General features: G+C 43.2%; 2 protein-coding genes across 3 annotated transcripts in view; one reads left to right on the forward strand and one right to left on the reverse strand.

Annotated features, from left to right (window-relative positions):
• The window catches only part of MAP3K21 (mitogen-activated protein kinase kinase kinase 21), a 64,577-nt gene extending 63,236 nt beyond the window's left edge, over positions 1 to 1,341 (reverse strand). For both annotated transcript variants that reach the window (XM_047825943.1, XM_047825942.1), the window contains exon 1: positions 285 to 1,341. In XM_047825943.1, the coding sequence (XP_047681899.1) occupies positions 285 to 1,107 (823 nt within the window). In that variant the 5' untranslated portion in view covers positions 1,108 to 1,341. The remainder of the gene's footprint in view (positions 1 to 284) is intronic.
• On the forward strand, positions 1,106 to 23,216 carry LOC125147562 (uncharacterized). Its single transcript, XM_047824656.1, has 4 exons — positions 1,106 to 1,198; positions 1,311 to 1,587; positions 2,054 to 2,150; positions 22,994 to 23,216. The coding sequence occupies exons 1-4, from the start codon at positions 1,106 to 1,108 to the stop codon at positions 23,214 to 23,216; spliced, it is 690 nt and encodes a 229-aa protein (XP_047680612.1).
• Positions 23,217 to 23,377: the final 161 nt, after the last annotated feature.

Here is a 23,377-nt window from a genome sequence, read left to right on the forward strand (position 1 = left end):
AACTGTTTAGTCATCAAGCAAGACAGAGCTGCCTTTTTTAAAAAGGCACCCAAAAGCAACAGAAGGAAGTCAAGGTGAGTGCGTCACCTGCCCCAAAGCAAGTAACCAGGTCTAGCGGGATCTCTGGGCCCCCAAAGGCCTGCTCAGGAGGTGCTGCTGGAGCCTCCTTCCACCTGGTTCTACGTCCGGGGGCCCGCCCAGGGCTGGCACGCGCCGTGGGCTCCGCCGAGCAAGGCTGCGTCTCCCGCCCCCCTCCCCGCCCACCACCTCCCCGGCCCACTTACTGTTGCTGGACTTGAGGTCCCGGTGCAGGATGGACACGACGGCCTCCTCGTGCAGGTAGAGCATGCCCCGCGCGATCTGCACAGCCCAGTTGACCAGCACGTGCGGGGGGATGCGGCGCGCGCGGCGCGCACCGGGCGCGCGCGGGTCCGGGGTGGCGTTGGCAGCGGCCAGCGCGCGGTTGAGCGCTCCGCCGCGGGCGAACTCGAGCACCAGGCAGAGGTGCGGCTGCTGCAGGCACACGCCGCGCAGCTCGATGATGTTGGGGTGCCGCAGCATGGCGAAGAGCCTCGCCTCCCGCCGCACGCTCTCGGCCGCCGCCGCCGCGTCCTGCTCCGGGTCGCGCCGCGCCGCCTTCACCGCCACCTCCTGGCCCTGCCAGGTGGCGCGGTACACCTGCCCGAAGCCGCCGGCGCCGATGAGCTCCTTGAGCTCCAGCCGCTCGAAGTCGATGTGCACCGGCGAGCCGGGCCGCGGCGGCGGCGGCGGCGGCGCGGGGCTGGCGGCCGGGCGGCACGGCGCCACGTAGTTGGCGGGGAAGATGCCCAGGCGCCGCTGCACCTGGCCGGCCCACCAGCCCTCGTCGCCCGACACGGAGGCGTCCTGGGACAGCACCTCCACCAGCTGGCCGCGCCGCAGGCTCAGCTCGTCCTCGCCGCGCGCCTCGTAGTCGTACAGAGCGGCCCACAGCCCCGCTCCCGCCGCGGCCGGGGCGGAGGCCGAACCGCCGGAGGAGGCAGACGACGACGACGCGGAGCCGGCGGGGGCGCCCCGGGCCGGGGACACCGGCCTGTCAGCCGCGCCCTCGGAGCCCGGCAAGGCCATGGGGGGCGGCCGGGAGGGCGACGGCGGAGCGGGGCGACGGGCTCAGCCTCCGGGGCGGCTGGGGGCGCGCATGGTCCGGCAAGGAGGGGGGGTCGGGACGCGGGGGTTCACGGGCCCACTACCCGTAGGCCCCGGCGTCGGTCCCCGTCCCGCCTGGGTCGCCTGTGCTGCTGCAGCGGTCCCCGCGTTGGCGGGTGCTGTAGCACCATGGTGGCGCGCTGGGCCTGCGGCGGGCCTGTGGCAGGCTGGGCCTAGCCGCGGCCTGGGCCCGCCCCGCCGGGCCCGCCCCGCCCCGCCCCGCCCCGCCGGGACCCGCCCACCGCGCTGGCCCGCCACGCCCCCTCGCGGCCCGCCCAGACCCCGGGTCCCGGGCCGCCCCCGCCGCTGACGCTCGGGGGCTTGGGTGCGCCGCGCCCACTTGGCCCGGGAGGCGGAGCCGGCAGTGGGTGCACGAGGTTTTCCAGAAAAGTCAAGCCAAGGGTAAGGCTTCGGGGAGGCCACAATTCTCCAAAAAGCAGTGCAGCGGCTGAGGAGGATCCGGGGTGCTGGGGCGTGACGCGAGGGATTAGGTCGCAGTTCTGGGAGAGTCACGGTGCATCTCAGAACAGGTCGCAGAACAAATCCGTATCAGCCTTGCCATATCAGTTCCCGGGCTGCGAGCATTGGAAATCCACCGCCCAGCCCAGAACTAACCAGATTACGGATCCCCTGCGCAGTGAGCTGCAGGTTGTAGAGACCCCGAAGCTCGTTCTTCTTGACAGATAATCCCGCGTTTGCCTTTCTTTACTGGTCCCTCGAGTGGGAAAGAACCCCCTGTCCCCTGTGAACCCACAGGTTCGGGTTTAGGAAGCGTTGGCCAGACATATTCCCAGAAAAGGCGAATAGAGCGAGGGAGTCTGTGCCCAGAGCTCCAGCCTTCACTGCTGTGCTGACTGTTCATTCACAGGTGTTTACTGGCGCTTCGCTCGGGACGAACTCTGTACAGAAACGTTCTGGGAAGCAGGGCCTCTCCACCCTTACCCGTTCGCTCTGTGCAGGAAAGGGTAAGCTCATAAGAGATGGAAAGTGAAGCTTTTATGTCTGAGGGCAGGGAGCATGTCAAGGCTAGCGATAAGGAGGAACTTTGAGATTTTCCTGTACGAACATACTTTTTTCTCTGTAATTTTTTCATTATTTAAGAAAATCATCTTCGAGAGTTTACTGGGTCAGAAGGGCTGTGGAAAGGAATAAAATGACGAGTTCTCATGAAATGGTCTGCCACTGTGAGACATAGCCCGCCTTCTCTCCCTGCCCAGGCTCACAGAGACTCCCTTCTCTGCCCCACTACCCTCGCACCCCACCCCACCCCTGTTCTACCCCCCTTTTACAGTTACTGTCCTGATGGTGACAGGCCTAGACAGATGTGGGTCTCCTGTCTCTATTGATGGAGATGTGGGAAGAAGTCTTCCAGGTGTCAATATTTCTCATTTAATGATTAACGAGCACTTACTCTGTCTAAGGCCCTATGCTAAAGACTGGAAGTTACAAAGCCCCTTCGCTAGAGAATGATAAGGGAATAAAGAAAGTTCCACAAGAGAAGAATAAACCAGTTGTCCTGGGCTCAAGGTGAAGAAGCACTTCCTGTTGCCTGGAGTCACTGGGGAATGCCTTGTGGTGTGTTATTTGAGCTGACTATGGCTGGGATTAACAGCAAAGAGGAACAAGGACATCTCAGGCCATGTGCACATAAACAAGAGAGAACAAATAAATACTGCGCTCAGGGCGCTGCTAGAGGTCAAGAGGTTACTATGGCAAGCGATGAGACTAGAAAGAAGAAAGCCCAATTATAAAAATTCTAAAGGAACGAGAGGGTCCTGTAGTAGGCCAGCCTGAAATCTGCGTCCTTTACCACCAGCAAATGAAGAGACGATTTGGGTTTTAGGAGGATAAGGCAAAATAATGTTGCTATATATATAATGAGAAAGTCATGGTCTTTTCAATTATACTGTTACTGGCTGTGTGACCTTGAACACAGTCACTTTACTTCTCTGCAGCTCAGTTTCCTTATCTGTAAAATGAGAATAATAACAAATAGTTCCTACCTCATAGGATGGTTGGGGAGACTGAAGGAGATAATGGATGTAAAGGTGTGGAAGGTGCTTAGCACATAGTAAGTGCCCAATAATAGTAATAGTCCTCTTATTATTAATATTCCTTTTTAAAAAAGAGAGCAAGCCAGTCTCTGGTCCCTTTGACAAACATAGTTTCTAATCGTTTTGGTTTTTGAGTACTTACATTTATGGTTGTCTTCTATGTACGACTAGCATCATGGGTTTTCCATTTGCAGCACTGAAATTAAGATTCTCACCCAAAAAAATTAAGCAAAAAAAAAGAAAAAAGTCAACTCAAAAGGAAACATAATTAAAATAGTACAGTTGGCACATGGATATAGCAGATATCAAGAAAGTTATACTGGAATGACCGAGGTTGGGATACATGGCTGGGGGTGCTGGGGAGCCCTGATGTTTCAGGACAGAGCTGTGATGCAATTATATTGAAACTATGTAAAGATGAGATTAGCAAACATGGAAGCAATAGGTGTGACTAGTGCGAGGTGAGAAGCAAGAGAACAGAGAGAGACCACTGACACAGGAAAAGGGAGAATTGGGCGGAGGGGGGGTGGCTGGAACCCACGGCCCTGGCATCAGGAAAGAAACAGCCCAGTGCCAGACACAATATGCAGAGAAGAATCAAAAGTGCTTCATCACCAATTACAGGCCCCCAGGACCTCATCCCAAACTCAGGAGTCCAGATAAGTGCCAGGATTTAGAATTTGGGGATTTAGAATTTTAGTGCCAGGGTTTAGAATCTTAATATAGTACATATTTGAATACTAACTCTTTCAATTAGGGATGGGACAGCACTGCAAAATCAAACACATGGATATTTCTGCCCCAAAATGTAAAAAAAACAAAAAACAGAAAACTCACCAAGTGAGATAAATAAAGCCCAAAAGAGCCTCATGTCTTTCCTGTCAAGTTTTGTTGCCAAATGACTTCTAATGCCTCCTGACAAAGTTGGGTTTGGTTTTTTGGAGCTTCTCAGATTTTAGAATTGTGGATGAGGGCTTGTGGGAAGTGTTCCAAATAACTCCACCCAGGTTTCTAACTTAAGGAAGTAGGTGAAAGGTAATGATGTCAAATGACCTAGGAAATGGTTTTAGGGAGATGGTTATTCTTTGACGTGTTAAATTTGGGATGGTTTGGGGGTACTGAGTTTTACGGCTGGAATGTCAGAGAATGAGAAACTCAGAAAGGAGACCAGAGATGCAGGGAATTGAATTTTGGAAGTAATTCTCTAAGGTGATGTCTCACACTGTAGGGAACTATTCTAGGCCATGTAGGGAGCAGGGGGACCCCGTGTGTGCCTGTCTGAGCAGTGTGACAGTTTCATTTACCCTGGCAGGCTCCTCGTAACCTTCAGGGACTCTGCTACCTGCCAGGACTCCCCCCTCCTCTCCAGTTCCAGACGGATCAGTCTGTGAAGCCTTCTAACTTGGCTAAACTGGAGATCTCTCTTGACTCACATACCTGATACTAACGGGAGTACTGAGTGATTATAAGTCTCAATACCACAATCCAAAGAGTCTCCCTGTAGACCTCCTTGAACCACCAGCCGTGTGATCCCCTGGGACCTTTTCCCCATCTCGGGCCTCTGAGCAGCAAACTGTCCTGATGGTGTCTGCCTGGACTGGATGATCCTAAAATTCATCACTTGTTACTTTTGTGTCTTTTTTCTTACCGCCCCCCCCCCCCCACCAAATCTTTAGTTGGGGAAATAGCACTACCTAGAGATGTGTGCTGTAACCATGCCCCCTCTGTCTAGCCCAGCACATTCTACCAGGAAGACCGTCATAACTCAAGAGCAGAGTGCTAAGACAGAACTTTGGTGACAAATACATATAAATGAAAGCTGGTAAAAAGAAGAACCAAGGGAAAAAATGAAAAGGAATCAGACAAAGAGGGCAACACATTAGTGTTAGGGAAACTAGAGAATGGCTTTATGGAATTGTTCTCTTGAAAAGTTGTATCAGTCTGTGGTTGATTCGGAAAGGAGAATCAACCCTCAAGAATCAATTTCTCTTTGGAGAATCTTCCTCTAGTTAATTATCACTACCCCTTTTATCTTAGGTCAGCTGTTCTCAAAGTGTGGTCTGTGGGCCCCAAGAGATCCCTGAGACTGTTTCAGGGGGTCCACAAGGTCAAAATTATTTTCATAATTATACCAAAATATTTGCCTTTTTCGCTGCGTTGACATTTGCACTGATGGTTAGTGCAGCGAATCGAAGCAGTGACACCAAATTGCACAAGTAGTGACTGTGTTCTTCAATGTCACACACTTGCAGTAAAAGAAAAAAATGCCAGGTTCACTTTGAAATGCCCTTGATAAAACAGTAAAAACTAGTAATTGTATTAAATCTTCACTTTTGAGTATAGGTCTTTAACATTCTCTGTGACATAATGGGAAATATATATAAATAATTCTGCTGCATACCCAAATATGATGGCCGTTTAAGAAAAAGCACTTCAGTGATCCTTTGATCACTTTTTTTCATCGATACCGTTTTTATTTGAAAGAATGAGTGATAAACAAATTGTAGTTATTCAGATTTGAATATTTGGAAGACATTTTCTAGAAAAGGAACACAGCAGGACTATTATCTCATGGAAAAACCACTGAAGGGATGTGTTGCCAATGATAAAATTGGAGCTTGCAAGAAAAATCAGGATTTTGCAAAACTTGTAGCTGTTTTCCTTAGCTCCATAACTTCCCAGACACTTAAAGTGTTTTCTGATAGGGTTGGTAGTAACATTAAGAAATGTGATTTCTTGGTATTGTACGATGAAATAAGCCATCATTTGAAAGACCTGCTTAGCTCAGTGAGCCAGTATTTTCCCAAAGACCAATAGCCTTTTGATATCACAAAGCCATAAATGGAAAAAAGAGCATTCCATAATGATTTCAGATTCCACATTGTAACTTGTCTTTAAAAGACCACCACTTGTCCAGTTTGGGGATAGTATTAGAGAATGTCCATGATTTCCTTGTAAAGGCTATGAAAAATACTTCTGTCTCAGGAAAGATTAGCAGTGTTTAGGAGTTAGGGAGATGGAGAGAGAGATTAGTGTGGGAGACTTGTGTGATGGAACTATTCCGTATCTGAACTGGGATGCTGGTCACACAATTGTGCACATGTGAAAAAATGGCACAGAACTAAACACACACACACACACACACACACACACACACACACACACACACAGATGAATGCATGTAAAACCTGAGACCCAAATAAGTTCGCTGGATTGTATCAGTGTTGATGTCCTTGTTGTGATATAGTATAGTTATGCTAGGGAAATTGGGAGAGAGGCACACAGGCTTTCTCCATATTATTTCTTACAATTGTGTGCAAGTCTATAATTATCTCAAAATCAAAAGTTAAAAAAATACTTCTGTTTCTTCCAATCACTCATCTGTATGAGACTGGAATTTCTCTGTATGTTTCAACCAGCACAATATTTTGCAACAAGCTGAATGAAGAAGCACATAAGAGAATTTGGCGATCTCCTATTTAGCCAGGTGGAAAAAAGATCTACAAAAATCTGAAACAATGCCAGTCAACTTATTTATACATTTTAGTTTGGGGAAAAACATTAATATTTTTTTTCATAAAAATATGTTACATGTTACCCTGTGATGGGTTTCATGTTGTTATTTTAAAATAAAGCTATAAATGCATATTTTACAATTTTCTTAGTTTTAATTCCACTATAGACATTACTGACAGAACACAAATACACCAAAAATATACAGAAAGATACACAGAACCTCTTTGAGGTCTTCATAACTTGTAAGCATGTAAAGGGGTCCTGAGATTTTGAAAAGTTTAGAATTGTCCTAGATTAATGGGAGGATTTTTTTAAAAAATCAGTTCTGCTGATTAGGCTTTTATTCAGATAGGGGCATAAGACCCTTTGCTCGATATCCTGGTATATTGCTGGCTGGTACAGACGAAGCTAGGACATTTCAGCAACATGGCAGTAAAGTCTATAAGTCTACAAAACGGAACAAACAAACAGAAAACCCTCACATTAAACCAGAAAATCTGACTTTTTCTCATGGGCTTTGACTTAGACTTGAAGACAAAAAGCAGAGAGAGTAATGTTGACTCTCCTACCTGCTTTGACTTCCAGTTTCCCATTTGAAGGAACTTCAGTAGCAAATAGCGGAAAATATCATCCCTTTCTTGGGAGGGGGGTGCCTAATCTACCCACTGGGTAGCCATGACCCAAGAGGAATCGATGTAGAGAAGGTTGCTGACATTTAAAATTCAGCTTCAGTAGATCTGAGATGTAGTCTGTGGTGAAAACCTTGAAGGCTGAAGAAGGATGGTGGTGAAAGTACATTTAGAGGCCCTTTTGCCATCGAGGATCTTAGAGTCAAGGCTAACAGATATGGGGAAACAGCCATATTGAGAGAGGGCCAAATCTGTGGAATGTATGGTGTGGCAGAACAGTTGAAAGATGGTGGGGATCAGTGAGAGGTGAGGTTGTTTGCAAGGTGACCAGCTCTCCCAGGTTTCCAGACACAGGAAAGGGTGTTTTCTTGGGAAGAGCGAAGAAAGGAAGACAGATTAGAAAAAACGTTAAAGATGGGCCGTGGTGTCTGCGCATGACCAGAGGTGAGACACCCTGGAGAGGTGGGAAGGAGGGGTAAGGAAAATATGTTCCCTCAAGAACTATGTGTGTGAATTCTTTTAAAAATGGAAAAATATTTGGGATTAAAAAAAAAGTCTCCCAGCATTTTTGGTTCTCTTTTCTCAGAACTTTATACTTTTGATGTGAAATAAACATTAGGAAGACGATTAACAGTGCAATTTAATTGCTCGTATCTGGTAGTGTGCCAGTCTTGTTAAGACAGAAAGCGTTTTGATTGATATCCTGGAATTTTGCCAATGCCAGCTGTTGTGACTTACTTGGATTACATTTCGGAGATCTTTTGTGTGGTGTTTCACCAGTGTGCATCTGGTTTATTTTCCTATGCCAAAAATCAATTTCATCTGCCAACAAAAGATAAACGTTTTGCACAAGGTGGTCGGAGTTAAAATTTGGAATGGTCATTGCCAAGGCTCTTGGGCCTGTCACATCTCAAAACATAGGGCTTTTTGAGCAAACCAAATTATGCATGTATGTGACAAATTATTGTAATTTTATTCTGGTGTCGTCAGATTTCTTATTCATCTATCATGAATTATGCTACAGTTAAACCAAGTAACGGTACAAATAAGTTGCAGTTAAGACAGGAGAGAATACGGAGAGTGAATAGCCTCATCGTTCAATATCTGTTTTTGTTTTTTTTTTTTTTTTTGAGTGTCAGGAAGTAATCAAGGTACTTGGGATATAAAAATGAACAGGACAAAGTTCTCTGTCATGATGAAGCTTATATTTTAGCATCAGTAGACGGGAAATAGAATAAATAAATTACATAGTCTATTAGGATTTGAAAACTCCAGTATAACATAAAAAAAGAACACAGGAAAATATGGATCGGGAATGGGGCAAAGCCACAATGAGTAGGTGCATGATGTATTCCGTAGGGAGGTCAGGGTGGCCTTGTTGTTGAGAAGGTGAGATCGAACAAAACTTGGAAGGGATCAAGGAATTGGACACCAATTATCTGAAGACAGATCAGTTGAGCATATACTACAAGGGAGTTCACAGTACACTTTGACTTTCACGCTCTCATGAAGGCCCAGTTCACGGCTTCAAAATTGTCGTTGAGCAACCACAAATGAATGTAGTGTGAGTGAAAAGGAGCATGAAGTACTTTGTGAATGTGCTGAGATGGTAAATTAGCATTTTTCTCTCGCATCTGGCTCTCTGGCTTCCTGTCCATGAGTTTAAAGATGCGGGGTTAAATGAGTAATAATAGCAATATGGTGATGATAATGACGCAGCAAACCATAACGAGGTAACATTTATTGGCCTGTATGGTCAGTGTTGAAGCTTTGGACTGAAGCTTTCAGTCTGTGTGTCAGGTTCCTAAACATTCTCAAAGTTTCAGCAGGCTTTCAGCTTTAGAGTAATCGTAATGTCTTAGAATTTCTGGCACTTTAATCACTGGACAAGACTGGAGCCTTGCCTGTCCGTGCTTAAAGTTACAGATTACAGTCAGGGCTGCTCAAATGGACAATGAACGACTTCACTGAATAACACAACAATGTAAAAATCCGAGTCATTTCACACAGCCAAGGTCTTTTTTAAACCCTCAAAGATATGTCTTCTGAGGTAAAGCTACAAAGCTCGTGACCTTGGGCCTGAGATAGGAAGGTTTCCATTCCAGCCTGAGTAACCATTTTTGTACATTTCAAATATAATGGCTGATTCTTCATAACTTGTTAGAAATATTAAACGGGACACAAAGAACAGAGATGATTTTTTTAAAAAAAGATCTTTCGCTAAGATCATAGTGAAAAATATTTGCTGTTTACTTTTTATTATGTGCCAGCAGCTTGTTATGTACATTACAAAACATACAGTAAGTTCATGTTCTTGATCAGAATGTCTGATTCTTGGACTCATGGGTCTGCTTTTGTGAGTTGACTTTTCTACTCTGAACAAACTTAGCCTCTTTTATCTTACTCATTTTGAAAATGATGGTTTCCTGCTTATCAGATCTACTTTTGGTGTGTAAGCTTCCTAAACCAGCCTGGGATACACAACAAAAGCCTACAGACACTACTGATCCTGGTAGTGACCTTGAACTGCTTTTGCACTCGCCAATTTTTAAAATCTATATATAAAGTTAGAAGACTGTTAAGAGTTTGATGAATATAGGGGCGCCTGGGTGGGTCAGTCGGTTAAGCCTCCGACCCCGACTCAGGTCACGATCTCACCCTTTGTGACTTCAAGCCCCACATGGGGCTCTGTGCTGACAGCTCAGAGCTTGGAGCCTGCTTTGGATTCTTTGTCTCCCCCTCTCTCTGCCACCCCAGCCGCCTCTCAAAAATAAATAAGCGTTAAAAAATTAGAAAAAAAAAAGAGTTTGATGAATACCATGAGAATTAATGGAGTAACTAAACTAAGCAACTCTTTTGAAATTCTTCGAAGAAAAACACTAAGTAAATCCAAGCGTTTCTTTCTAATTAATGCTTAAGCGTAGGCTAATTCAGTACTGAACTATGTAGTTTAGATTCCTCTCATGAAGTGAAGACTTACTCTCAGTCTTTTAAAACCTCTGCAGGGGGGCGCCTGGGTGGCGCAGTCGGTTGGGCGTCCGACTTCAGCCAGGTCACGATCTCGCGGTCCGTGAGTTCGAGCCCCGCGTCGGGCTCTGGGCTGATGGCTCAGAGCCTGGAGCCTGTTTCCGATTCTGTGTCTCCCTCTCTCTGCCCCTCCCCCGTTCATGCTCTGTCTCTCTCTGTCCCAAAAAATAAAAAATAAATAAACGTTAAAACCTCTGCAGGGGCGCCTGGGTGGCTTAGTCGGTTAAGCGTCGGACTTCAGCTCAGGTCATGGTCTCACGGTCTGCGAGTTCGAGCCCTGTGTCGGGCTCTGTGCTGACAGCTCGGAGCCTGGAGCCTGCTTCGGATTCTGTGTCTCCCTCTCTCTCTGCCCCTCCCCTGCTCATGCTCTGGCTCTCTCCGTCTCAAAAATAAATAAAAACATTAAAAAAAAAAAATCTCTGCAGAAATTTCTTCAGAACTCTTAAGTTAACCCAGCTGACCTTCCCTCCTGTAAACACAAGTGTGGAACCTACCAGTTGTAACTACTCTGGTTTAATCCCTTCTTGTTGCTGCTCTTTCTCATGCCTCAATGTTAGTTTTATTGTCTGCAAAAATTTCCAGGGCCTAAAGCCACAGCATCTGCGTCATGATGTGGACTTCCTGATTTTAAGGGCGTTAGTGTTACCTTACTGGGTTGGTGCTGTTAGCCTGAAGGACCTGATGAATATAAAAGACTTTGAAGCCGGTCTTGTGCCAGATCAATGTAAAGTATTGTTTTGTGGTTGCTACTTAATCACAGGATTATTTGAAGTCTTTCTAATCTCTTCTAGTTGAGGGTTCAGTGAGGGAATACTTCCAGTAAGTATCTCTTTCAAGGGTGTTTTCTTATCTGATAATGCTCTTGGGCAAACTGGTTTTCTAGAATAACAGTAAGAATGCCCTTAAAAAAGAGAAAAGAAAAGAAAAGAAAAGAAAAGAAAAGAAAAGAAAAGAAAAGAAAAAAAGAAACCTCAGCCTTTCAAACATTTGAAATTAAGCGTCTTGAAAAAATACTGACAAATTATGCTATTATTCAACAGGTAAAATCTGAGTCTCAGCTTCTACTTGTCCTGGATACTGGTTCTCCCTAATATTAACTTTTGTATGAGAAACGTTGTTTTTTTGTTTTTTGTTTTTTTCCCCTTCTTAGATGGATTCCAAGCCTGGTTTTTCAAGTGATGTTAATATTCTTTTAGCAGTTTATTGTACTTTTGATTAGACGCCTCTATCTTTTCACATTTTCCATATTTAGGATCCTAGAAATCTTCTGTGTGTGTTCTAATTATTTTTTGCATACATATTTTTTTTATTTTTAATTTTTAAAAGTTTTTTAATGTTTACTTATTTTTGAGAGAGAGTGACAGAACATGAGCAGGGAGGGGCAGAGAGAGAGGGAGACACAGAATCCGAAGGAGGCTCCAAGCTGTCACCACAGAGCCCTAGGGGGGCTTGAACTCATGAACCCTGAGATCATGACCTGAGCTGATGTTGGATGCTTAACCAACTGAACCACCCAGGTGCTCTGCATATGTATTTTTTAAAAATCATGTACACGAAAGGATACTTTGAAAAGTAGAATTTCTCTCCTACATGCCCTCCAACCCCTAGCCATCCATTTCTTTGCCTAAGGGTTAAATTTGTACCTCTCCAGGGATAGATTCATACACACATACGTTTATTTATACACTATTTTATACCTATTTTCACTTAATATATCTTAAAAATTTTTTAATGTTTATTTATTTTTGAGAGAGAGAGAGAAGAGACAGCGTGAATGGGGGAGAGGCAGAGAGAGAGGGAGACACAGAATCTGAAACAGGCTCCAGGTTCTGAGCTGTCAACACAGAGCCAGATGTGGGGCTTGAACTCACAAACCGGGAGATCGTGACCTGAGCCCAAGTCGGATGCTAAACTGGCTGAGACACCCAAGCACCCCTGCACTTAATATATCTTAGAGATCATGTCGTAGCAGAACTTTGAAAGTTGCTTCGTTCTCCCTAACGGCTACACAGTCCTCTCTGTATACTGTACCTTAATGATGTCCTTTGATGGAAATTTAGGTTGCTTCCAATTTTCTATTGTCACGAAAAGTGCTGCAGGGACTATCCTTGTACATTTGCCATTCGCAGGAGTGCCAGCATACAAATAAGATAAGTTTCTAGGAGTGGCTCACTGAACAAAAGGGTGTTCACTAGCTGTTTTGATAGATTTGGCTAAATGGTCCTTCCTAGAGATTGTACCCCTTTGCATTGCCACCAGCAATGGGGTTCCCCACACCCTCCTCAACGCAGTGCAAAATGGAACTTTGCTCTTTGCAAAAAGCAAGGGAAGCTGATGGGGACCATTTGTTTTCCATAGTTTTTAACTGTATTTCTTATTGTGATCGAGACTGAACATCTTTTCAGATGTTTGAGTCATTTGAATTACCCTTTCTGTGAACTATCAGTTCTTTTTTCTTTACCCATTTCTGGTTGGCCTTTTGGTGTTGATTTTTAGGGGGTCTGTGTATGTTAAATGACTTATCTTTGTGTCTTAAATATGAAGTGAGAATTATAAATTAATTCAGTAAGAATTAATCTATGTGTAACATTGACTGTTTCAGAAGGAGGACAGTAGCCATTGATTATAGGCTACCAGTGGGGCTCCTGTAAACACTTTTAGTAGCATAATTATTTGGAGCTGTAAAATTTTCTTTGAATAGTACTTTTTTTATTTTTTACTTTTTGAGAGAGGGAGAGCGTGCACACACACGTGAGAGGGAGAGGGGGCAGAGGAAGAGACAGAGAGAATCTTAAGCAGGCTCCGTGCTCAGCACAGAGCCCGATGCGGGGCTCGATCCCACAACCTGGGGATCATGACCTGAGCCAAAATCAAGAGTCAGACACTCAACCGACTGAGCCACCCAAGTGCCCCCAACCCTACCTGTTTTTGTAACTGTTGGTCCTGATAGGCCATGTTTTTATTATTTTCTAGGTATTCTATTGTGGTGACCTTTACCTCTTTTTTTGAACCAACAGAATTTTAAGAAATCACTTTTGGAATTTCTAGATGACAGGGGTTGTGTGTGTGTGTGTTTTTTTTTTTCTAGATGCGTTGTTAGTTTCTACTTTTATTAAATTCTGATCAGAAAATATTATTTGTATTGTTCCTCTTCTTATTGATATTTTCTTTTACGAGTATATGACCAGATTTTGTAAATGCCCTGTGAATGTCTGAAATGATATAAATGGGGTACATGGTTGATAAGTATCAGTTATGCTATTTATGCTTATTTTCTCATTTATAATTTTTTTTTTTTTTTGAGACAGAGAGAGACAGAGCATGAGCAGGGGAGGGGCAGAGAGAGAGAGGGAGACACAGAATCTGAAGCAGGCTCCAGGCTCCGACCTGTCAGCACAGAGCCTGACACGGGGCTTGAATTCACGGACTGTGAGATCATGACCTGAGCTGAAGTCGGATGCTTAACCTACTGAGCCACCCAGATGCCCCTATTTTCTCATTTATAAAAGGGGGAATAATTGTAGCTTCTACCTTGAAGAGTTGTTTTGTAGACTAAATGAGTTAATGCATATAAAATGCTAATAATAGTGCCTGACCCAAGGAGACTATTGGGTGGAAACCATTACTATCTGTTATAAAATTCTGAGCTCTACCATAATAGTAGCAAAAGCTTACACTGATCTTTCCCAAAGAATTTTGTAACCATGATGTCATCAACTTTTCACATTATATGATTCTGAAGAAAATTCTGAGGCTAATCTAATATTTTCCCTTAATAGGTGACTTTTTTTGGGGGGAGGTTGGGTTTTTTTTGTTTTTGTTTTTGGCTAGGTTACCCAAAGATTCCTCATCTTTGAAGTTTGATAACTTTACTAGAACCTATCTCTTTGTAAAGATTACTATTTTAAGATAGAGCACTCAGAGAGAGCAATCCATAAAACATATGTACACAGCCTAATGAATTACTGTAAAGCAAACACCCTTGCAGTCATGACCCAGTTCAAGATACAGAACATTTCGACATCCCAGAAGCCCTCTGGGTGCCCTTTACCATCACAGCGTCCTCAGTGCAAGTTACTTTTGCCAGCATTGGTAAACAGCCCAAAGGAAAATAAATCCTCAGAATCTAAACTAACCCTTCACTATAGAGTAAAGGTGGCATATATTTTGGTTTGGTTTTATGTGTTTCTTCTTATTCTGCTTTATTGAGTATAGGGGCACTTGGGTGGCTCAGTTGGTTAAGCGTCTGACTTCAGCCCAGGTCATCATCTCATGGTTGGTGGGTTTGAGCCCTGCATCAGGCTCTATGCTGACTGCTCAGAGCCTGGAACCTGCTTTGGATTCTGTGTCTTCCTCTCTCTCTGGCCCTCCCCTGCTCGTGTTCTCTCTGTCTCTCAAAAATAAATAAAACGTTAAAAAAATAAAAAATAAATAATCTGCTTGTTGAGTGTAACTCACATACCATACTGTTCACCAGTTGAAAGTGCACAGTTCAGAGGTGTTTACTATGTTCACAAGTTGCGCAACCAACACCACTATCTAATTTTAGAACATTTAGTCTCCCTGAAAAGAAACCCTGTACCTATTAACGTTCAGTTCCCATTACCTGATCTCATACCCACAGCCCCCAGCAACCACTAATTCACTGTCTCTGTATAGATTTGCTCATTCAGCACATTTCGTATCATTGGATCTGTGCTCGTACAAAATGCGGTGATCGGCTTCTTTCACTTTGTATAACAACACTGTGTCAAAGTTCATCAATGTTGTGACATGTGTCAGTACTTCATTCTTTTTTATTGCCAAATAATATTGTATGGACATACCACGTTGAGTCTATCCATTCATCTGTTAGTCAGCATTTGGTTTGTTTCCATTTTGTTGGTTATTAGGAATAATCCTGCTATGAACATTCATGTACAAGTTTTTACGTGGATATATGTTTTCATTCATCTTCAGTATAAGCCTAGGAGTGGAAGAGATGAGTTGTATGGTATTTAATGTTTAATACTGAGGAATTGCCAGACTGTTTTCCAAAGCAGCTGCACCATTTTGAATTCCCGCCAGGAGTGTATGAGTGTTACAATTCCTCCACATCCTCACCAGCAGTTGTTACTGACTGCTCACAGCCTTTGGGCTTTACCTTCACTGTCTCTTTTTCCTACATTCGGGTAATCTGTAAAGAAAGGCTAGGCATCTTTTCTTTGGAACCAGTAGGAGATTCAAACCATGCAATCCTGTGCCTATATGCGGGGCCTCTCACCCTGGTCCCACTCCTTCCTCACAAAAAACCCAAAAGCATTCTCCTTTCTCCACTCTCTGTTTTTAATTTATTTACTTAGGGAGAGAGAGAGAGGGAGAGAGAGAGAGCAAGCAGGGGAGGGGGAGAGAGAGAGAGAGAGAGAGAGAGAGAGAGAGAGAGAGAATCCCAAGTAGGCACCACACTGACAGGGCAGAGCTCGATGTGGAGCTCGAACTTACAAACTGTGAGGTCATGAGCGGAGCTGAAATCTAGAGTTGGACACTTAGCCAACTTAGTCACCTAGGCACCCTTCCTTTCTCCACTCTCTTGAGCCCTTTACAGATTTGCTTGGGGAGACCTAAGGTTTTCTGCAGAAAACCTAATTAGAGAAGTAATAAAATTTTCATACCCTCTTGGTGTTTGTGAGGTATCATGAATCTGGACATCCAAGCAAATTCTGGATGGAAGTCGCCACTGCCTAGACAGGATATCCACAACATATCCAGAAGTCAAGACTTATGTTTACTTGTTGATCTTCTGTGTAGTTACTCTTTCCATTACTGAAAGTACATTACTTAAGTCTCCAACTCATTGAATTGCCTATTTCTCTCTTTAATTCTGTCAGTCTTTATTTCCTATGTTTTGCGGCTCTCTAGTTAGGTGCATATATGTTCATATTTGTTAAATCTTAATAAACTAATCCTTTATCATTATAAATGTTCTTTTTCTTAGTAACAGCTGTTGTCTCAAAGTCTATTTCGTTTGATATTAGTATGGTCACTCAGACTCTCTTTGTTTGCATTTGTGTCTTTTTCAATTCTTATTTTACACCTATTTGTACCTTAAAAAAATTTTTTTTATGTTTATTTATTTTTGAGAGAGAGAGAGAGACAGACAGAGTGTGAGTGGGGGAGGGGTAAAGAGAGAGAGAGAGGCAGACACAGAATCTGAAGCAGGCTTCAGGCTCTGAGCTGTCAGTACAGAGCTCGATGCAGGGCTCAAACTCATGAACTGTGGGATCATGACCTGAGCTGAAATCAGATGCTTAACCAACTGAGCCACCCAGGTGCCCCTGTACCTTTTTTTTTTTAAAGTTTATTTATTTGTTTTGAGAGAGAGAGAGAGAGAAAGAGAGAGTGCAAGCATGATGGGGAACAGGCAGATAGAGAGGGACAGAGAAGATCCCAAGCAGGCTCTGCACTGTTAATGGGTCTCCATATCACGGGCTGTGAGATCATGACCCGAGCTGAAACCAAGAGTTGGACAATTAACCAACTGAGTCACTCAGGCGCCCCACCACCTATTTGTATCTTTGAATCAGGGTGTGTTCCGTAGCAACTTATCATTTGATTAATTCTTTTTAATCCATTCTGCCAATCTGCCTTTTGATTTCAGGCTTAATCGATTTGTGTTTAGCGTAATCACTGAGAAGGTAGGACTTATATCTGCCATTTTGTTATTTGTTTTTATATGTTCTGTCTTTTTTGTGTCTCTATTCCTCCGTTACTGCCTCCTTTATTGCTAAGTGGATATTTTCTAGTATGACGTTTTAATTCCCTTATACTTTCTTTTACTGTAACTTTAAATTTTAGTTTGTTAGTGGTTATAGTAGCTGGCTCCCATGTAACTCTGTTCCCTCCCACTTCTTTTATGCTGTTCTTTTCATACACATTTCATCTTTATAGTATCCTAAGCTCTACATCACAGTTTGGTAATTCTTGCTTTATGTAGTTGCCTTTGAAAATAGATATGAGCGTGAAGAAATTATAAACAAAAGAATGTTTATAATGTTTTTATATTTACCTCTGTAGTTAGTTTTGCTGGTGTCCTTTATTTTTCTGTGTGGATTCGAGTTATTGTCTGGTGTCCTCTCACGTCAGCCTAAAAGACACTCTTGTCTATACCTGCAGGTCACTGGGCCTGGGATGCAGGAAGGATGGCAAGGGCCTCTGTTAAAATGTCACAGACCCCACTGTCTTACCTAAGTTAAATAGTTTCTCGTGGACAGAGGATTTGCTGTTCAGTCCATGGCTTTGGTTAATTTCCAGGGTTCTGAAATGATTGATGTTGCTTGTGCCTCTATTTTCATCAGTTTTGTGGGAGAGTGAGTTGACCAAAGTCCTTACTCTGGGAATGCAGATGTCGACTACCTTAGGATCCCTGTTAATGTCAGGTTTTTTGTTCTTGGTCATTTTGGGGTAGGGGCCTGATGTGTCATTTTAATGTCCAAGAAAAATCCTCCTTTATCTCTGAAAATGTCTTTAAGTAATTTAGAATACACCTTGAGTTTCAGTGTTTCTCTTCTGTTCTTCGGGGCCACTAATTTGCACAGAAGTTCAAGAAAAAATAATTTAATAAATATGTCATATTCACTCACAAAACACACGCACAGTACGCACTGACTTTCACAAGACATGAACAAACTCAACAGGTTGAAAAGTAGAACTGTCATTTGGTGGATTTCTGGAGTACTGAATCCACCCTTTGTTTAAAGTCTTTGCCTCTTTAGGGGCGCCTGGGTGGCTCAGTCGGTTAAGCATCTGACTTCAGCTCAGGTCATGATCCCACGGTTCCTGAGTTCAAGCCCCACATTGGGCTCTGTGCTAATAGCATGGAGCCTGCTGGGGATTCTCTGTTTCCTTCTCTGTCTTCCCCTCCCAAGCTCATTCTCTCTCTCTCTCTCTCTCTCTCAAAATTAAAAAAAAAAAAAAAAATGTCTTTGCCTCTTTAGAATAATGGCAGTGTACTGTATTTTACTGTATTGGCAGCAGTGTTCTAGCGCCACCTAGTGCTACAAAGAAGTAAGAGCTGCTCTGTTTTTTCTTTTCTTTTTTTTTCCTTCTTATCCTTCCTCCCCCCAACTCCTTTTCCTCAACTTTCTTCACAATAGAATAAAACCTACTCCATGATTATCAGATTTAATCACTGGACATTTATAGAACACCGAATCTTAAATGTGCATATCAATTATTTATTTATTTATTTATTTATTTATTTATTTAACATTTATTTATTTTTGAGAGACAGAGAGAGGGACAGAGCACAAGCAGGGGAGGGGGGCAGAGAGAGGAGACACAGAATCCGAAGCAGGCTCCAGGCTCTGAGCTGTCAGCACGGAGCCGGTCGCGGGGCTTGAACCCGTGAACCATGAAATCATGACCTGAGCCGACGTTGGACACTCAACAGACTGAGCCACCTAGGCACCCCTATAAATCATTCTTTTAAAGCACACACAATGATTTACCAAACTGACCATATACTTTGTCATAAATCAGGTCTCAACAAATAATTGAAATCATTTAGAGTATGTTCTCTGGAATTAAATGGGAAATCATGAATTATTATAAAATTTCTCATATATATGTATACCAACATATCTCTAAAGCAATATATTTCTAAATAACCCATGGGTTATGGGAGTCCCAATGGAAACTAGAAAATATTTTGAACTGAACAATAATATGTATATACAATATATATGTCCATATATATGCCCAAGAAAAAATATATAACAAATATATATATAATGAATATATATACAAAATATATATATTATATATACCACACACACACTATATATATATATAAAATTTGTAGAGTGCATCTAATACAATGGTTAGGGAAAAATTTATAGGTTTAACTGTATAGGTTTAGCTGTATGTAACTACATAGTTTCAACAATATATTAGGAACTGTGGCAAAAAAACAAATGAGCCAAGCATCTACCTCAAGACATTAGAAAAAGAACAAATTACGCTCAAATACAATAAAAGCCAGGAAAACAAATTGAGAACATAAAATAACAAAATAGCAAAAATTTGATAGAGAAGATGAACACAGTCAAATGTTTGTTCTGGTTAATTTGATCAATCCCTGATGAGTGACCATGAAGGAGACAGGAGGCACAAATAATGGATTTCGGGAATGAAAAGGCACACATCATTGTGTATTTATGCCAGCTCTTAAAAATCACAAGAGCATGGTATTAACAGCTTTATGCTGACAGAGTAGAAGATTTAGACGAGATGGACAAACTTTTTCAAAATTCGATTTACCAAAAAGTCAAAAGAAGTGAAATATTCAAATAGACCTAAAATCGTCACCTGCATTGTATTCAAAATGCATCTTAATTCTTCGTCTGGATGGGTTATTCTCTAGGCATGCTGTTTTGTGAGCTTGTAGACAGTAATTCTTTTTTATTTTCCTTTTCTTTTTTCCATAGTTTGTTCCCATGTTCCATAACTTTCTCTGCCCTAGTATAGTCACTCATTTTAGTGAAGCACATTTTCTGGTAGCTCTGAGAATGCTTACCCAAGAGTGTGGTAGACATTTGTGGTGCCCTGCAACACACAGATTAAGGTCACCCTCAAATGCTTGATTTTGGGATGTTAAACCATCCTTGAATTCCTGGGAAGAATCCTACAGAATTATGGTATCTAATATTTTTTTAATATGTTACTGGATTTAGAATGCCAATATCTTGTTGAGGATTTTGTTTTTTTATAGAGGAATAACAAATATTCTGAGGTTTTCTTTTCTTGTCATGTCTTCATCTGTTTTGGAATCAGGGAAATACTTGCCCCATAGAATGAGTTCATAAGAATTCTTCCTTCTCTCTTTTCTGAAAATGTTTGTATATGATAATCACAAGCTCTGTTAATAGCCAAAATTCTCTTCTCCTTTCCAATTTTTCCTCTTTCATAATGTCTTGTTATTTTGTTTTTAATCGATGCAATAGTCCCTCGAATCTCATGGAGAATATGAATTCTAATGTTTAAGGACCTCTTATTATTTTCTTCAGGTGCCCTATTTTCATGGGGGCCATTTTCTTAGAGTGGTTAGCTTTTGAATCTTTAATTATTTTGGTAATTTAAAATTTTTTACTTTTTGCTCATAGTTATAAATGAGGCTCTTTAAATTAATGAGGATTAATCTCATAGGACTATGACAAATGCTATTAATCACTATTTCATTTCTCCAGCAGATACAACCTCTTCCCACTTGCCCACACTCAGAGCTTTCTCGGAGTCCAAAGAGTATTCCATCCATAAAAGTTAGTGAGTAAGAATGAGCCTCAACGGGGCCCATGAACTGAAAGCAGACTGGCAGATGAAGAGCATGGACCGTTGAGCAGCATAAGGACCCCTTCACTAGGGTCAGTGGGCGGGCACACCAAGGTACAGGCTGCGTGGACGCCTCCATCAGCCTTTCTTTGCCCGGGGCTCTAGACTGCTCATGTTTGTTCACTGCTCTTTGGCGTAGCCATATTGTCATCCTCTGCTGGAGCAAATCCTCAGGGTGCTGATATCCGTTTAGAGTTGCACTTGACAGGGGAAGCAGTGGGAAAGAGCCTCAGGAAGCCAAGGACATTAGGAATTTTACTGCTTGCTGCACCTAACTCCACCGTTTATGTTGTGGTGACTCAAACACAGCTGAGTCACTGCCCTCTCTCCAGCTCGATTGCCTACATTAGGGGCTAGACAAACACACTTCACTTCGAAGGCCATTCCTACATGATGAGGAGCCTGGATATGCCTCTGGCCATGGAAAGGTGGTGTTCCAGCTCCCATATAAACTTTAGTATTTCAATTCCAATTAATCTCAGTTCCCTAATATTTCAGTTTTTACATTGCTTCCCTCAGCCCTAGTCAATTGGATCGTGGCCCACACTGGGTGCCAATAAATAACGTACAAGAGTTCTACATGGAAAACTATAAAATATTAGTGAAAGGTCTTAATAAATGAAGGGCTACATCTTGTTCATCATCGGAAAAGTTGAATATTAAGAAGATGTTAAGGGGCACTGGGGTGGCTCAGTAGGTTAAGCGTCCGAATTTGGTTCAGTTATGATCTCACAGTTTGTGGGTTCGAGTCCCCGAGTTCTGTGCTGACAGCTCAGAGCCTGGAGCCTGCTTCGGCTTCTGTGTCTCCTTCTCTCTGCCTCTCCCCAGCTTGTGCTTGCTCTCTCTTGTTCTCTCTCTCTCTCAAAAGTAAATAATAAAAAAAAATTAAGAAGATGTCAATTCTTTAAAAATTGACTAGTAGATTCAGTTATAATCCCAATAAAAATCCCATGCACAGGTGTGTGTGTGTGTGTGTGTGTGCATGTGTGTGTGTGTGTGATAGGTATGTTGACATATGTTGACTTGCTGAGGAAACAGTATCAGCAGAAGCAGAAAGGCATGACGCAGCATGGTGTGTGCAAAGATATATAAGTAGTTTGGGTTTCCAGAGATGAGGTCGTGGGGATTTGGTGAGGACAAGGCTCGGGGGGCCCTTAACTGCTTTTTGTTTGTTTGTTTGTTTGTTTTTGCGTGTGATGGAAAAAAATTTAAGAAGGGGTAGAGAGGTTGGATTTATGTTTTATGTAAATCACTTTGGCTTCCCCTTCACCTGCTCTACTCTTTATGCAGGTAACCACATTCCCCGGGCTTCCATGCACCATGAGTTCCAGGTAGGCTTGGTCAATGGAAGGGAGAGGTAGAGATTGGAAGTCTGGAGAAGAGAAGTCAGGGCATTCATGTATCCCTACCCCCACTGTTGCCTGTTGTGGGATTTGTTGAGGCAGCTGTACATCCTCCAGGCTCCAACTCTCTCCAACCTGCACTGCCATGGCTCTGTCTCCTGCTGCCAATCCTTGGCTTCTCAGTTCGGACAGTACCACCTCCGGTCCTAGGAGCCCTGCTTCTGCCTTTGCTCATCTCCAGGTTCTTCATCATCCATCATTTCCTGTCTCAACTTTTCCCTTTGCCCTGTCAGATCATCTCTGCTTAAAAGCCAAGAGCTCCTCTTTTCTTTTCTTCCTGGATGGACATTAATTGACCTAGGGGGTTAAGTTGGAGAAACGAAAACCCATCAGGAAGCCACTGAGATAGTTCAAGTGAGAAATCCTCAGGACCTCACCCGAAGCAGTGGTTGTAGGGACAGAGCGAAACGTATCGAGTAATAGTCTCTTGGAGATAAAATTGATAAGACTTGATGATTGACTGGATGAGTTGCTAAGAGAAAGAGGGATGGGAGAGAAGGGGGATCTAGGGTAGATTCCTGGTTCTTTTTAAAAATTATGTATTTATTTTGGCAGGGGGGGGGGGCAGAGAGAGAGAGAGTATCCCAAGCAGGCTCCGCAGCGTCAGCACAGAGCCTGACGCAAGGCTCCATCCCACAAACTGTGAGATCATGACCTGAGCCGAAATCAAGCGTCGGACGCTCAACAGACTGAGCCACCCAGGTGCCTCTAAATCCCCAGTTCTAAGTGATTACGATCCAAAATACAGAAGGCACACTTTTCTCTGCCATCATGGTATGTGCGGTTGATTGTTCCTGGTCGTGTCTTCTCACAGGACTTTCAGGATCAAGCAATTCCTGGCCAAGAAACAAAAGCAGAAGGGTCCCATTCCCCAGGGGATTTGGGTGAAAAGTGGTAATGAAATCGGGTGCAACTCCAGGAGGAAGCCCTGGATGGAGAAGAACCAAGCTGGGTCTGTGAGGGACCACATCACACAGGAGATGGCACATATATTCATGCCGCAGGAGGGTCACATGCTCGTACCCTATCAACTGTAAACAGCGCCACCACCTGGTGAGGAAATGATTTTCCTCTATTGCTATGCTTCTGCACAAGTAGGTTGGTTCGGTAATAAATATGTGAGATCTTTTGTTTTTGTTTTGTTTTGTTTTTAAAAAACAAACCAAAATACAGAAGGTGCAACAGGAGAATTGCCAAT

This window comes from Prionailurus viverrinus, chromosome D2 (assembly GCF_022837055.1).
Source record: "Prionailurus viverrinus isolate Anna chromosome D2, UM_Priviv_1.0, whole genome shotgun sequence".
Classification (NCBI taxonomy): domain Eukaryota; kingdom Metazoa; phylum Chordata; class Mammalia; order Carnivora; family Felidae; genus Prionailurus; species Prionailurus viverrinus.

What these genes read in the sequence shown, in the direction of transcription:
- LOC125147562 (XM_047824656.1), top strand. Translation starts at nt 1,106, where the DNA reads ATGGGGGGCGGCCGGGAGGGCGACGGCGGAGCGGGGCGACGGGCTCAG. An exon ending in CCAGAAAAGTCAAGCCAAGG is followed by an intron (nt 1,588 to 2,053) that starts GTAAGGCTTCGG and finishes GTTCATTCACAG; the next exon opens with GTGTTTACTGGCGCTTCGCT. An exon ending in TTCGCTCTGTGCAGGAAAGG is followed by an intron (nt 2,151 to 22,993) that starts GTAAGCTCATAA and finishes GTCTTCTCACAG; the next exon opens with GACTTTCAGGATCAAGCAAT.